The sequence below is a fragment of the Oncorhynchus clarkii genome, chromosome 9 (genome assembly GCF_045791955.1).
Source record: "Oncorhynchus clarkii lewisi isolate Uvic-CL-2024 chromosome 9, UVic_Ocla_1.0, whole genome shotgun sequence".
NCBI classification, from domain to species: Eukaryota; Metazoa; Chordata; class Actinopteri; order Salmoniformes; family Salmonidae; genus Oncorhynchus; species Oncorhynchus clarkii.
The window spans coordinates 3,942,148-3,957,745 of NC_092155.1; the positions used below are offsets into that span (position 1 = coordinate 3,942,148).

General features: G+C 43.0%; 1 protein-coding gene across 2 annotated transcripts in view; it reads left to right on the forward strand.

Annotated features, from left to right (window-relative positions):
- The window catches only part of LOC139415790 (phosphatidylcholine:ceramide cholinephosphotransferase 2-like), a 742,387-nt gene that overhangs the window by 566 nt on the left and 726,223 nt on the right, over positions 1-15,598 (forward strand). Inside the window, exons 2-6 of one of the 2 annotated variants that reach the window (XM_071163881.1) lie at positions 3,631-4,397; positions 4,786-4,903; positions 8,690-8,843; positions 9,855-10,021; positions 12,739-13,873. In XM_071163881.1, the coding sequence (XP_071019982.1) occupies positions 3,862-4,397; positions 4,786-4,903; positions 8,690-8,843; positions 9,855-10,021; positions 12,739-12,933 (1,170 nt within the window). In that variant the 5' untranslated portion in view covers positions 3,631-3,861 and the 3' untranslated portion in view covers positions 12,934-13,873. Of the gene's footprint in view, positions 1-3,630; positions 4,398-4,785; positions 4,904-8,689; positions 8,844-9,854; positions 10,022-12,738; positions 13,874-15,598 lie in introns of those variants that run through there. The other variant, XM_071163880.1, reaches the window with a different exon arrangement.

The following is a 15,598-nucleotide window of genomic DNA, read 5'->3' on the forward strand; positions in this document are numbered from 1 at the left end:
GGTTTGCGTTATGTTTACACTCCTCTCCCTTTGACTGTGGCGTGTGAATGATGCCGCGTTCAAGACAACCGGGAACTCGGTCATCTCCGAATTCCGAGCGTTCAAAACAACTGGGAACTATTTGAATGGTCATCCAACCCACAACTTGGGAACTCGGGTCTTTTGACATTCTAATTGATATTCTAATTGGCATTCTAGTTCTTCTAAACATTCTAAACTATGAGGGAATAATGTGGACATTGCCTGACTATATAGATTGGTTCCTTGGTGATGTTTCTATGTGCCCAACACAGGCACACATAATAAACCCATGAATAGTGGTAGCATTAATCTCACCATTGCTGTTTTTGTCATCACAAAGTGACCAAGGGGGTGATTTCTCAGGGCTATGATAATATCCAGAATCATTATTAGGAAGAGCCTTTGGTGTTGCTGCAATAGTCTATCCGGACAGTAGACGTAGTGTCCAATCCATATGAAAATATGGAGTAATTTACCTTGATGCTGTAAATCAAGCAGACAACAACAGAGGGCCTCTATCACTAGGGATCCAGACAACAAGATGATCACTATCACTAGGGATCCAGACAACAACAGAGAGCCAATATCACTAGGGATCCAGACAACAAGATGATCACTATCACTAGGGATCCAGACAACAACAGAGGGCCAATATCACTAGGGATCCAGACAACAACAGAGGGCCAATATCACTAGGGATCCAGACAACAACAGAGGGCCAATATCACTAGGGATACAGACAACAACAGAGGGCCAATATCACTAGGGATCCAGACAACAACAGAGGGCCAATATCACTAGGGATCCAGACAACAACAGAGGGCCAATATCACTAGAGATACAGACAACAACAGAGGGCCAATATCACTAGGGATCCAGACAACAACAGAGGGCCAATATCACTAGAGATACAGACAACAACAGAGGGCCAATATCACTAGGGATACAGACAACATCACTAGGGATCCAGACAACAACAGAGGGCCAATATCACTAGAGATACAGACAACAACCGAGGGCCAATATCACTAGGGATACAGACAACAACAGAGGGCCAATATCACTAGGGATCCAGACAACAACAGAGGGCCAATATCACTAGGGATCCAGACAACAACAGAGGGCCAATATCACTAGGGATACAGACAACAACAGAGGGCCAATATCACTAGAGATACAGACAACAACAGAGGGCCAATATCACTAGGGATACAGACAACAACAGAGGGCCAATATCACTAGAGATACTGACAACAACAGAGGGCCAATATCACTAGGGATACAGACAACAACAGAGGGCCAATATCACTAGGGATACAGACAACAACAGAGGGCCAATATCACTAGAGATACAGACAACAACAGAGGGCCAATATCACTAGAGATACAGACAACAAGATGGCCAATATCACTAGGGATACAGACAACAACAGAGGGCCAATATCACTAGGGATACAGACAACATCACTAGGGATCCAGACAACAACAGAGGGCCAATATCACTAGGGATACAGACAACAACAGAGGGCCAATATCACTAGGGATACAGACAACATCACTAGGGATCCAGACAACAACAGAGGGCCAATATCACTAGGGATACAGACAACATCACTAGGGATCCAGACAACAACAGAGGGCCAATATCACTAGAGATACAGACAACATCACTAGGGATCCAGACAACAACAGAGGGCCAATATCACTAGGGATCCAGACAACAACAGAGGGCCAATATCACTAGGGATACAGACAACAACAGAGGGCCAATATCACTAGGGATACAGACAACATCACTAGGGATCCAGACAACAACAGAGGGCCAATATCACTAGGGATACAGACAACATCACTAGGGATCCAGACAACAACAGAGGGCCAATATCACTAGAGATACAGACAACATCACTAGGGATCCAGACAACAACAGAGGGCCAATATCACTAGAGATACAGACAACAACAGAGGGCCAATATCACTAGGGATACAGACAACAACAGAGGGCCAATATCACTAGGGATACAGACAACAACAGAGGGCCAATATCACTAGGGATACAGACAACAACAGAGGGCCAACTTGGGGACTTGTCTGACAACTAGATCCAGGACTCTTTCAGGGTTCACGTTCACTGCCTAATTTAACTGATTTATGCTTCATATATCAGCTGTACAATGTGATGGAGGAAAGCACTGTGCATGCAGAGGGTTGCACTTCCATTGAATGGCGATAGTTTAACCACAATATGCCACAAGACCTAGAATTGGGGACAGTTTAATCAGAATATATATAATATATCATAATATACCACAAGACCTAGAATTGAATTGCCTCAAGTTTGCAACCCTATACAAGAGTAATGAGATAAAGACGGTTTATATTAGATGCATGGGAGGAAGACAGACGGTTAGAGGGGGGTCAGTCACACATTAACACGCAGGCCAGATATGATATGGAGAAAGAGGATTTGTAGCATGAGTACACTCACTCAGTCACTCACTCACTCAGTCACTCACTCAGTCACTCAGTCACTTACTCAGTCACTCACTCAATATGCTTTCCTCCAACACCGTGTGTGTTACGTAACGGTGTTGTTTAGTTACCTAGGTAATGTAATTGTTTTAGAGGATTGCATTGGGATTCACATTCTATGAATAGCCCCTCCACCCCTCCCTCCACCCCTTCCTCCCCCCCTCCACCCCTCCCTCCCTCCACCCCTCCACCCCTCCCTCCACCCCTCCATCCCTCCCTCCCTCCACCCCTCCCTCCCTCCATCCCTCCCTCCCTCCACCCCTCCCTCCCTCCACCCCTCCATCCCTCCCTCCATCCTGCCAGTTGTTGTAGCAGTCTGAACTCCTCATTGTCCTGCGTCAACAAGACTATTAAAGCACACAGAGGTGTGTGTGTGTGAAATCACCTGTGGTTTAAAGAGTGAGGAATGTGTGTGTGTGTGTGTGAAGTTAAGGTGTGGCTCTTTCTCTCTGCGCTCTCTCTCTCTCTGGTTTCTCTGAGTCAAAACCAACATTCCTACAGGTAGGATCGGAACATTTCTCACCTGTGTTGACTGAGTGTGACTGTACAGAGAGTGCAGGTAGAAGAGAACACACCTTGTTACCTGCATGTCCTCTCTGACCACTGATGGCTGGTTTCCCCAGACACAGATCAGTCCAGTCCTGGTCTAAAAAAGCATTTTAAATAAGTTCACAATCCTAGAACTAGGCTTAAAATGTGTCTGGCGAAACTGCCCCCGAGAGCTCTGAAAACAGCCTGTCTTTCTGTGTGTCTGTGGAGGCTGTTGGGGGGGAGGACGGCTCATTATAACGTCTGGAACGGAGCCAATGGAACGGCATCAAATCATGGAAACCATGGAAACCACATGTTTGATACCATGGAAACCATGTGTTTGATGTGTTTGATCCCATTCCACTGACTCCGCTCCAGCCTTTACCACGAGCCCGTCCTCACCAGCCTCCTGAGCTAGCTAGCCTGTCAAACAGGTTTTCACCCCTTCCTCCTCTTTGTACATTTCAGTTCCTTTTAGTTGATCAGGTAGAAACAGGTTCTCGTCTCCTGGACAGTCTCTGATGTCTGTGTATTTGTGTTTTCCAGGTGTTTCCAAAGGTCTCTGACATTGTTGATGACCTCAGAGCTGATAGGATTATTGATCACATTGATCAGGTACCTCTAACCCGCCAAACATTATCGGAGGTCGGAGGTCACACCTTGCTGGAAGTTTCTGGATTATATATTTGTTTTTGGAGACTGCTGATTGGTTAAAGGACATGTTTGGAGCCTGCTGATTGGCCGGTTGAGTGTCTCAAAATATCCACCCCAGAACTGATGCACGAAAACGAGGCGAGACCGACTGGAGGCCACTCCCACTTTGAGGTCTCCGTGACAATGGAGTCCCAGCCGCCGCCACCAGCTCCTCACATCGTCTCCAACGGCAACCCTCACGGCAACCCTTCGTCATCAACGATAACGGACCACATCCCTAACACTAAGTCCAAGCATAACCAGGACGACCGACGGACCAGCGGCAAATCCAGCCGACTGATCCGTTCGCTTAGCAACGGTCTCCGGAAACACAGTGACTACGTCAAGATTTCGATACCGGAAGGCCGCGGCAACCGGTTGCCGCGGGAATGGTGGAAAACAGGGGTGGCGTTTGTGTACGCGTTATTCAACCTCATCCTGACCACCGTCATCATCACCGTCGTACACGAACGGGTACCGGATAAATCGGTCAGTCCCCCGTTACCGGATAAATTCTTTGACTATGTGGACCGTGTACCGTGGGCGTTTACGGTCACCGAAGTCAACGGGATGGTGTTGGTGGGACTCTGGTTCATACAGTGGCTGTTCCTCAAACACAAGTACTTTCTTTTCAATTCAAATAACTTTATTGGCACTGGAAACGCATGTTTACATTGACAAAAGCAAAGTGGAAAAAAATTAAATAAACAATAGACCTTAAATATTACACTCACAAAAGTTTTTCAAAGGAATAGACATTTTTAAATGTTATATTATGTCTGTATACGTTGTTATAACCACTGTGACTGAACTGTGTTTTTGGACTATTGGTTTAGACTGCAAGGCTATTGGTTTAAACTGCAAGGCTATTGGTTTAGACTGCAAGGCTATTGGTTTAGACTGCAAGGCTATTGGTTTAGACTGCAAGGCTATTGGTGTAGACTGCTGTTCTAATTGTGGTGACTTGGTTTAGACTGCTGTTCTAATTGTGGTGACTTCCCCCTCCAGGTCCATCATTGGTCGGAGGTGTTTCTTCATGATTGGAACGTTGTACATGTACCGTTGTGTCACCATGTACATCACCACGCTACCTGTCCCTGGCAAACACTTCACCTGCGCTCCCAAGGTACACAATGATCATCACATGTATTTATAACGCCCTTCGTACATCAGCTGATATCTCAAAGTGCTGTACAGAAACCCAGCCTAAAAACCCCAAACAGCAAGCAATGCAGGTGTAGAAGCACGGTGGCTAGGAAAAACTCCCTAGAAAGGCCAGAACCTAGGAAGAAACCTAGAGAGGAACCAGGCTCTGAGGGGTGGCTAGAAAAAACTCCCTAGAAAGGCAGGAACCAAATGATGATTCATGATTCACATAGAGACTAGATGACTGATGGGGCACCATTTTGTAAAATATATTTTGAAATCTACAGAAATGCATTTATAGTGAACAAAAAATATGAAGTCAACATGCAACAATTTCAAAGATTTTACTGAGTTACATTTCATAATAGGAAATCAGTCAATTTAAATAAATAAATTAGGCCCTAATCTATGGATTTCACATGACATCTGTTGGTCACAGACACCTTTAAAAATAAAGGTAGTGGTGTGGATCAGAAAACCAGTCAGTATCTGCTGTGACCACCATTTGCCTCATGCAGCATGACACATCCCCTTTACATAGAGTTGATCAGGCTGTTTGATTGTGGCCTGTGGAATGTCGTCCCACTCCTCTTCAATGGCTGTGTGAAGTTTCTGGGTATTGGCGGGAACTGGAACACGCTGACGTACACGTCGATCCAGAGCATCCCAAACATGCTCAACGGGTGACATGTCTGGTGAGTATTCAGGCCATGGAAGAACTGGGACATTATCATCTTCCAGGAATTGTGTCCAGATCCTTGCGACATGGGGCCGTGCATTATCATGCTGAAACATGAGGTGATGGAGGTGGATGAATGGCAGGACAATGGGTCTCAGGATCTCGTCTCGGTATCTCTGTGCATTCAAATTGCCATTTATAATATGCAATTGTGTTTGTTGTCCGTAGCTTATGCCTGCCAATACCATAACCCCACCGCCACTATGGGGCACTCTGTTCACAACGTTGACATCAACAAACCGCTCGCCCACACCATGCCATACACGTGGTCTGCGGTTGTGAGGCCGGTTGGACGTTCTGCCAACTTCTCTAAAACGGTGTTGGAAGTGGCTTATGGTAGAGAAATTAACATTAATTTATTTGCCAACAACTCTGGTGGACATTCCTGCAGTCAGCATTCCAATTGCAAACTCCCTCAAACCTTCTGACATCTGTGGCATTGGGCTGTGGGACAAAACTACACATTTCAGGGTGGCCTGTTATTGTCCCCAGCACAAGGTGCACCTATGTAATGATCATGCCGTTTAATCTGCTTCTTGATTATGCCACACCTGTCAGGTGGATGGATTATCTTCACAAAGGAGAAATACTCACTAACAGGGATGTAAACACATTTGTGCACAACATTGGAGAGGAAGAAAAAATAATTGTGCTCATGGAACAGTTCTGAGATTTTATTTCAGCTCATGAAACATGGGACCAACACTTTACATGTTTGTTTATATAATTGTTTAGTATGTATATATGTCTACATTTAGTTTTAGTCACGCGTTCTATTCCAGAGACACCTTAATGCTTCTAAATTAGATTGTGAGATATACAGTGCCTTGCGAAAGTATTCGGCCCCCTTGAACTTTGCGACCTTTTGCCACATTTCAGGCTTCAAACATAAAGATATAAAACTGTATTTTTTCGTGAAGAATCAACAACAAGTGGGACACAATCATGAAGTGGAACGACATTTATTGAATATTTCAAACTTTTTTAACAAATCAAAAACTGAAAAATTGGGCGTGCAAAATTATTCAGCCCCTTTACTTTCAGTGCAGCAAACTCTCTCCAGAAGTTCAGTGAGGATCTCTGAATGATCCAATGTTGACCTAAATGACTAATGATGATAAATACAATCCACCTGTGTGTAATCAAGTCTCCGTATAAATGCACCTGCACTGTGATAGTCTCAGAGTTCCGTTAAAAGCGCAGAGAGCATCATGAAGAACAAGGAACACACCAGGCAGGTCCGAGATACTGTTGTGAAGAAGTTTAAAGCCGGATTTGGATACAAAAATATTTCCCAAGCTTTAAACATCCCAAGGAGCACTGCGCAAGCGATAATATTGAAATGGAAGGAGTATCAGACCACTGCAAATCTACCAAGACCTGGCCGTCAGCTCATACAAGGAGAAGACTGATCAGAGATGCAGCCAAGAGGCCCATGATCACTCTGGATGAACTGCAGAGATCTACAGCTGAGGTGGGAGACTCTGTCCATAGGACAACAATCAGTCGTATATTGCACAAATCTGGCCTTTATGGAAGAGTGGCAAGAAGAAAGCCATTTCTTAAAGATATCCATAAAAAGTGTTGTTTAAAGTTTGCCACAAGCCACCTGGGAGACACACCAAACATGTGGAAGAAGGTGCTCTAGTCAGATGAAACCAAAATTTAACTTTTTGGCAACAATGCAAAACGTAATGTTTGGCGTAAAAGCAACACAGCTCATCACCCTGAACACACCATCCCCACTGTCAAACATGGTGGTGGCAGCATCATGGTTTGGGCCTGCTTTTCTTCAGCAGGGACAGGGAAGATGGTTAAAATTGATGGGAAGATGGATGGAGCCAAATACAGGACCATTCTGGAAGAAAACCTGGAGTCTGCAAAAGACCTGAGACTGGGACGGAGATTTGTCTTCCAACAAGACAATGATCCAAAACATAAAGCAAAATCTACAATGGAATGGTTCAAAAATAAACATATCCAGGTGTTAGAATGGCCAAGTCAAAGTCCAGACCTGAATCCAATTGAGAATCTGTGGAAAGAACTGAAAACTGCTGTTCACAAATGCTCTCCATCCAACCTCACTGAGCTCGAGCTGTTTTGCAAGGAGGAATGGGAAAAAATGTCAGTCTCTCGATGTGCAAAACTGATAGAGACATACCCCAAGCGACTTACAGCTGTAATCGCAGCAAAAGGTGGCGCTACAAAGTATTAACTTAAGGGGGCTGAATAGTTTTGCACGCCCAATTTTTCAGTTTATGATTTGTTAAAGTTTGAAATATCCAATAAATGTCGTTCCACTTCATGATTGTGTCCCACTTGTTGTTGATTCTTCACAAAAAAATACAGTTTTATATCTTCATGTTTGAAGCCTGAAATGTGGCAAAAGGTCGCAAAGTTCAAGGGGGCCGAATACTTTCGCAAGGCACTGTATGTATCCTTGAAACTTTTAACTGAAATACTGTAGTATTCCATTCATTCCTAATGGCTCCTGCTGGCCAATTTGGCTGACCGGTGGCTTCAACGCCTCTCATTGAATACCACATTATGAGTCATAATACCCATGAAACCTAGCGGTCAAACGGGGAAATAGTCACCTTTTTTACTCGGTTATCAAAACGCCCCGTCAGGGTAGACCTACATGAAACACAGCCCTTATTTTAAGTGTTTCTCAAATCCCCTTTGGGGGAAAATTAATGGAGGAAAAATTATTTGAACCATTACCCTGTTTGACCGCTAGGTTTTATGGGTATTATGACACCTCCGCTGTGGGGCTCTATTTGGCCAATACATAGCATCAGCAATTCAAGGTTTATATATGTCATTGTTAATTAAGCCAGGATCAGTCCATTGCAGTATGTTAATTAAGCCAGGATCAGTCCATTGCAGTATGTTAATTAAGCCAGGATCAGCCCATTGCAGTATGTTAATTAAGCCAGGATCAGCCCATTGCAGTATGTTAATTAAGCCAGGATCAGTCCATTGTTAACTAAAACTCTACACCCCCCCCCCCCCCCCCCCTCCTAGCTTTATGGTGACTCTGAAGGGATGGTGTGGCGTATCCTGGGTCTGATTAGTGGAGGAGGCCTGTCAATCACCGGGGGTCACCTCATGTGTGGAGACTTCCTCTACAGTGGACACACTGTAACACTCACACTGGCATACCTGTTTATCCAAGAGTGTACGTATATACACACACACACGTACACGTACACACACACACACTCACACACACTCTCTGTAACACTCACACTGGCATACCTGTTTATCCAAGAGTGTACGTATACACACACACACACACACGTGTACACACACACTCTCTGTAACACTCACACTGGCATATCTGTTTATCCAAGAGTGTACGTATACACACACACACACGTACACACACACACACACACTCACACACACTCTCTCTGTAACACTCACACTGGCATACCTGTATAGAGAAGTGTTACAGAAAGGAGGCCACCCCTCTAGTGGGACCGGGTCGGGGGCCTCTCTAACCTGGGACCGGGTCGGGGGGCCTCTCTAACCTGGGACCGGGTCGGGGGGCCTCTCTAACCTGGGACCGGGTCGGGGGGCCTCTCTAACCTGGGACCGGGTCGGGGGGCCTCTCTAACCTGGGACCGGGTCGGAGGACCTCTCTAACCTGGGACCGGGTCGGGGGGCCTCTCTAACCTGGGACCGGGTCGGGGGGCCTCTCTAACCTGGGACCGGGTCGGGGGGCCTCTCTAACCTGGGACCGGGTCCGGCGGCTGTAGTCTCTCTAACCTGGGACCGTTCTAGATGATTCTGTGCTTCCAACTTTGTGGCAACAGTTTGGGGAAGGCCCTTTCCTGTTTCAGCATGACAATGTCCCCGTGCACAAAGCGAGGTCCATACAGAAATGTTTTGTCGAGATTGGTGTGAAAGAACTTGACTTGCCTGCTGAATGGAAGCAAGTCCCCACAAAAATGTTCTAATATCTAGTGGAAAGTCTTCCTAGAAGAGTGGAGGCTGTTATAGCAGCAACTCCCATGATTTTGGAATGTTTTATGAGCAGGTGTCCACATACTTTTGATCATGTCGTATATTTACCAGTCCTGTGAGGCTCTGAAAAGTGTATTTTGAATTGGGGGAAAATGGGTGGCAAAAACAATTTGACACATGAGGTTGTGTTGTAACTACGTTAATTTGTTTACCTCCTCAGACTCCCCCAAGAAGATGTGGTGGTACGTGTGGTTGTGCTGGTTGCTCAGTGTTGTGGGCGTGATCTGTATCCTGATTGGTCATGAGCATTACAGCATTGATGTTGTCTTCGCCTACTTTGTTACATCACGCCTCTTCTGGTGGTATCACACCATGGCCAACACACAGGTAAGATGGATACATATATACACACACACACACAGGTAAGATATATATATATATATATATATATATATATATATATATATATATATATATATATATATATATATATATATATATATATATATATTTTTTTTTTTATTTAACTAGGCAAGTCAGTTAAGAACAAATTCTTATTTTCAATGACGGCCTAGGAACAGTGGGTTAACTGCCTGTTCAGGGGCAGAACGACAGATTTGTACCTTGTCAGCTCGGGGATTTGAATTTACTAGTCCAACTCTCTAACCACTAGGCTACCCTGCCGCCCCATATACACACACACAGGTAGTGTGTATATATATATATACACACTGCTCAAAAAAATAAAGGGAACACTTAAACAACACAATGTAACTCCAAGTCAATCACACTTCTGTGAAATCAAAATGTCCACTTATTGATTGACAATAAATGTCACATGCTGTTGTGCAAATGGAATAGACAACAGGTGGAAATTATAGGCATTTAGCAAGACACCCCCAATAAAGGAGTGGTTCTGCAGGTGGTGACCACAGACCACTTCTCAGTTCCTATGTTTCCTGGCTGATGTTTTGGTCACTTTTGAATGCCCTGGTGCCCTGTGCTCTTCACAGATGAAAGCAGGTTCACACTGAGCACATGTGACAGACGTGACAGAGTCTGGAGACGCCGTGGAGAACGTTCTGCTGCCTGCAACATCCTCCAGCATAACCGGTTTGGCAGTGGGTCAGTCATGGTGTGGGGTGGCATTTCTTTGGGGGGCCGCACAGCCCTCCATGTGCTCGCCAGAGGTAGCCTGACTGCCATTAGGTACCGAGATGAGATCCTCAGACCCCTTGTGAGACCATATGCTGGTGCGGTTGGCCCTGGGTTCCTCCTAATGCAAGACAATGCTAGACCTCATGTGGCTGGAGTGTGTCAGCAGTTCCTGCAAGAGGAAGGCATTGATGCTATGGACTGGGCCGCCCGTTCCCCAGACCTGAATCCAATTGAGCACATCTAGGACATCATGTCTCGCTCCATCCACCAACGCCACGTTGCACCACAGACTGTCCAGGAGTTGGCGGATGCTTTAGTCCAGGTCTGGGAGGAGATCCCTCAGGAGACCATCCGCCACCTCATCAGGAGCATGCCTGGGGAGGTAGGGAGGTCATACAGGCACGTGGAGGCCACACACACTACTGAGCCTCATTTTGACTTGTTTTAAGGACATTACATCAAAGTTGGATCAGCCTGTAGTGTGGTTTTCCACTTTAATTTTGAGTGTGACTCCAAATCCAGACCTCCATAGGTTGATAATTTCTGTGTGATTTTGTTGTCAGCCCATTCAACTATGTAAAGAAAAAAGTATTTAATAAGAATATTTAATTCATTCAAATCTAGGATGTGTTATTTTAGTGTTCCCTTTATTTTTTTGAGCAGTGTATGTGTGTGTGTGTGTGTGTGTGTGTGTGTGTGTGTGTGTGTGTCTCTTTGTGTACACACACAGGTAGGATATACAGTGGGGCAAAAAAGTATTTAGTCAGCCACCAATTGTGCAAGTTCTCCCACTTAAAAAGATGAGAGGCCTGTAATTTTCATCATAGGTACACTTCAACTATGACAGACTAAATGGGGGAAAAAAATCCAGAAAATCACATTGTAGGATTTTTTATGAATTTCTTTGCAAATTATGGTGGAAATTAAGTATTTGGTCAAAAAAAAATATATATAAAAAAAAATATATATATATTATATATATATCATATATATCATTACTAGACATTATGGTTGAGATATATATACACGTATGTATGTATGTATGTATGTATACACACATATATATATATATATATATATATATATATATATATATATATATATATATATATATATATATATATATATATATATATATATATATATATATATATATATATATATATATCCTACCTCTGTGTGTGTGTACATATCCTACCTCTGTGTGTGTGTATATAATTAAGTATTTGGTCAACATACATATATATATATATATATATATATATATATATATATATATATATATATATATATATATATATATATATATATATATATATATATATATATATATATATATATATATATATATATATATATATATATATATATATTATATATATATATTATATATATATTATATATAATATATATATATATATTATATATATATAATAAATATAATATATATATATTATATATATAATATATATATATATATATATATATATATATATATATATATATATATATATATATATATATATTATATATTATATATATATATATATTATATTATATATTAATATATGTTGACCAAATACTTAATTATATACACACACACACACAGAGGTAGGATATGTACACACACACAGAGGTAGGGTATGTATATATATATGTGTGTATACATACATACGTGTATATATATCTCAACCATAATGTCTAGTAATGATGGTTGCTGTGTGAATATAGATAGTTTGTCACACAACAGCCTCAACTGATTTCAAAGCGTTCTCTTTAGTTCAGACTCTGATGAACTCTGACCTTTTCTGATTTACATCGGTCTCTAGGAATCCAATGGCTTTATTATACGATTGTCCTTCAGAAAATAAACCCCTCAATATGTGTATTTATTGGTTTTAAAAATAAACAACAATTCTAAACCAATTTTTACATTTTGTGTTCAGGCTCTGCGCGGGGCTTCTAACAACTACCTGTCAAGGACCTGGTGGAACCCTGTGTTTAACTTCCTGGAGCGCAACGTCATGGCAACCGTTCCCTGTGTGTTCTCCTGGCCCGTCTCTCTGCCCTCTGCATGGTGTAACATTAACCCCTGTGAGAGATACTCTATGGTAGAGGGGGATGGGAACAGAGACCAGTAGAGGGCCTGTCTCTGCCCTCCTCGTGGTAACAACAACCCCATGGTAGAGGGGGATGGGACTGGAGACCAGTGATCCATTTTTCTATCCCTCCCTCCCTCCCTCCCTCTGTTCACAGATCACAGGCTGTAGCTTGTAATGAAAGAAACTTTCCTGAAGGCTCGGTCATTACTACCTCTGGTGTTCTTCAGCACGGACACTACAGGCCAACACACCTGTGTAGGGGATAGGGTTGCACTGTGTAGGGGATAGGGGTGCACTGCGTAGGGGATAGGGGTGCACTGCGTAGGGGATAGGGGTGCACTGCGTAGGGGATAGGGGTGCACTGCGTAGGGGATAGGGGTGCACTGCGTAGGGGATAGGGGTGCACTGCGTAGGGGATAGGGGTGCACTGCGTAGGGGATAGGGGTGCACTGCGTAGGGGATAGGGCATAATTTGAGACTGATGCGTTGTGTATTGGGTCAGAGATTGGAACGTCAGAATTGGCAGTGTATTCCCTGTGCACTGTATAGGGTGCCATTTCAGACACCCCACTGTGAGCGAACCCAAGGACCAAATATTGATGTAATGACGATAACATGTTTAAACATTTATGTAAATATTTTGTTAGCCTGATCCCAGATCTGTCTGTGCTCTTGCTAACTCCATTGTTGTCATTGTCAAGCCCACTAGCCTGATCCCAGATCTGTCTGTGTGCTCTTGCTAACTCCAAACTAAAGACGATTTCCGTAAGGAGCAGAAACCGATCCGGCTGTTTTTTGGTTCAGTAAAATACTGAATATAAAGTCGTATCAACTGTAATCCATGTTACTGAAATATGTTTTGGTTCTGTTTTCATTCTTTTTAATCATATTTAAAGTTGTCGTAACTTGATTGTTGTAATATAATGTTCATTTTGAGGGGAGGGGGAAACTGAATAAATGGCCGAACTCGCCTTCAAGACACTGTGAATCCACAGTGCATTACCGGTTTGTCCGGGACCAAGTTAACAACCTGTTTCATATAAGAAAGTAATGACCAGAATGCCTTTTAGGGAAAGAAGATAGATTTTATTAAATGTATTCAATTTGTGAGTTTGATCAATTCCAGTCCTGTTGCCGAGGGGATCCGGGGTCCTCCCAGGGATAACTTTTATGTAGAAGGACTGAGAAGCTCAGTTCTGGGGACTTTTTGGAAAGATGTTCTACTCTAAAATGAACCTATAGCCCAACTGATGCAGCATAGTGGCTAGAAAAGGTCCAGAAGCCTGGGGTTGGTCTCACTTCCTGATTGGTATTATATTATTAAAAGGTCCAGAAGCCTGGGGTTGGTCTCACTTCCTGATTGGTATTATATTATTAAAAGGTCCAGAAGCCTGGGGTTGGTCTCACTTCCTGATTGGTATTATATTATTAAAAGGTCCAGAAGCCTGGGGTTGGTCTCACTTCCTGATTGGTATTATATTATTAAAAGGTCCAGAAGCCTGGGGTTGGTCTCACTTCCTGATTGATATTATATTATTAAAAGGTCCAGAAGCCTGGGGTTGGTCTCACTTCCTGATTGGTATTATATTATTAAAAGGTCCAGAAGCCTGGGGTTGGTCTCACTTCCTGATTGGTATTATATTATTAAAAGGTACAGAAGCCTGGGTTTGGTCCATCTGCATTTACCCCACTGGACACTTCCTGATTGGTATTATTCATATTTTATTATAATTAATTAATCACTCAAATGTTAAACATTTTTTTATTACAAATTTATGTTGCCCTTTCTTTTTTTTAACACCTTTGTCCCCTTTGAGCTCTGTGGCATAGTAACAGGCGTTCCGAGTCTGTTCTGTGAGCCGTTCAATTAAGAGTCGTTCATTTGGCTCCGCTCAACTGAAAGAGTCGTTCGTTTGGCTCCGCTCAACTGAAAGAGTCGTTCGTTTGGCTCCGCTCAACTGAAAGAGTCGTTCATTTGGCTCCGCTCAACTGAAAGAGTCGTTCGTTTGGCTCCGCTCAACTGAAAGAGTCGTTCGTTTGGCTCCGCTCAACTGAAAGAGTCGTCCGTTTGGCTCCGCTCAACTGAAAGAGTCGTTCGGTTGGCTCCCAAACGGGTAAACGGTTCACTACAGGCTTAGAAATGGAAAAGCCATTAATAAATAGTCTAAATTAAAATTAAAAAAAATACTCTGAGAAAATGAGTTTAGACCAGAATGAGGTTCTCTCCTGTCTATATTGTTCCTGCACTGAGGAATTACCATCTTCAGAGAATGTTATTTAAATAATTGATCTGCAGATTATATATTTTTTAAACAGTAGTGTTTCTTCCCTTTTTCCAGAAGAGTTGCAGCCTGTGGAACTTCCTGAGTAAATCGACCAATCAAATCCAAATCAAATTGATTTATATAGCCCTTCGTACATCAGCTGATATCTCAAAGTGCTGTGCAGAAACCCAGACTAAAACCCCCAAACAGCAAGCAATGCAGGTGTTGAAGCACGTTGGCTAGGAAAAACTCCCTAGAAAGGCCAAAACCTAGGAAGAAACCTAGAGAGGAACCAGAATATGTGGGGTGGCCAGTCGTCTTCTGGCTGTGCCGGGTGGAGATTATAACAGAACATGGCCAAGATGTTCATATGTTCATAAATGACCAGCATGGTCAAATAATAATTATCACAGTAGTAGTAGGATGTAGCAAGTCAGCAC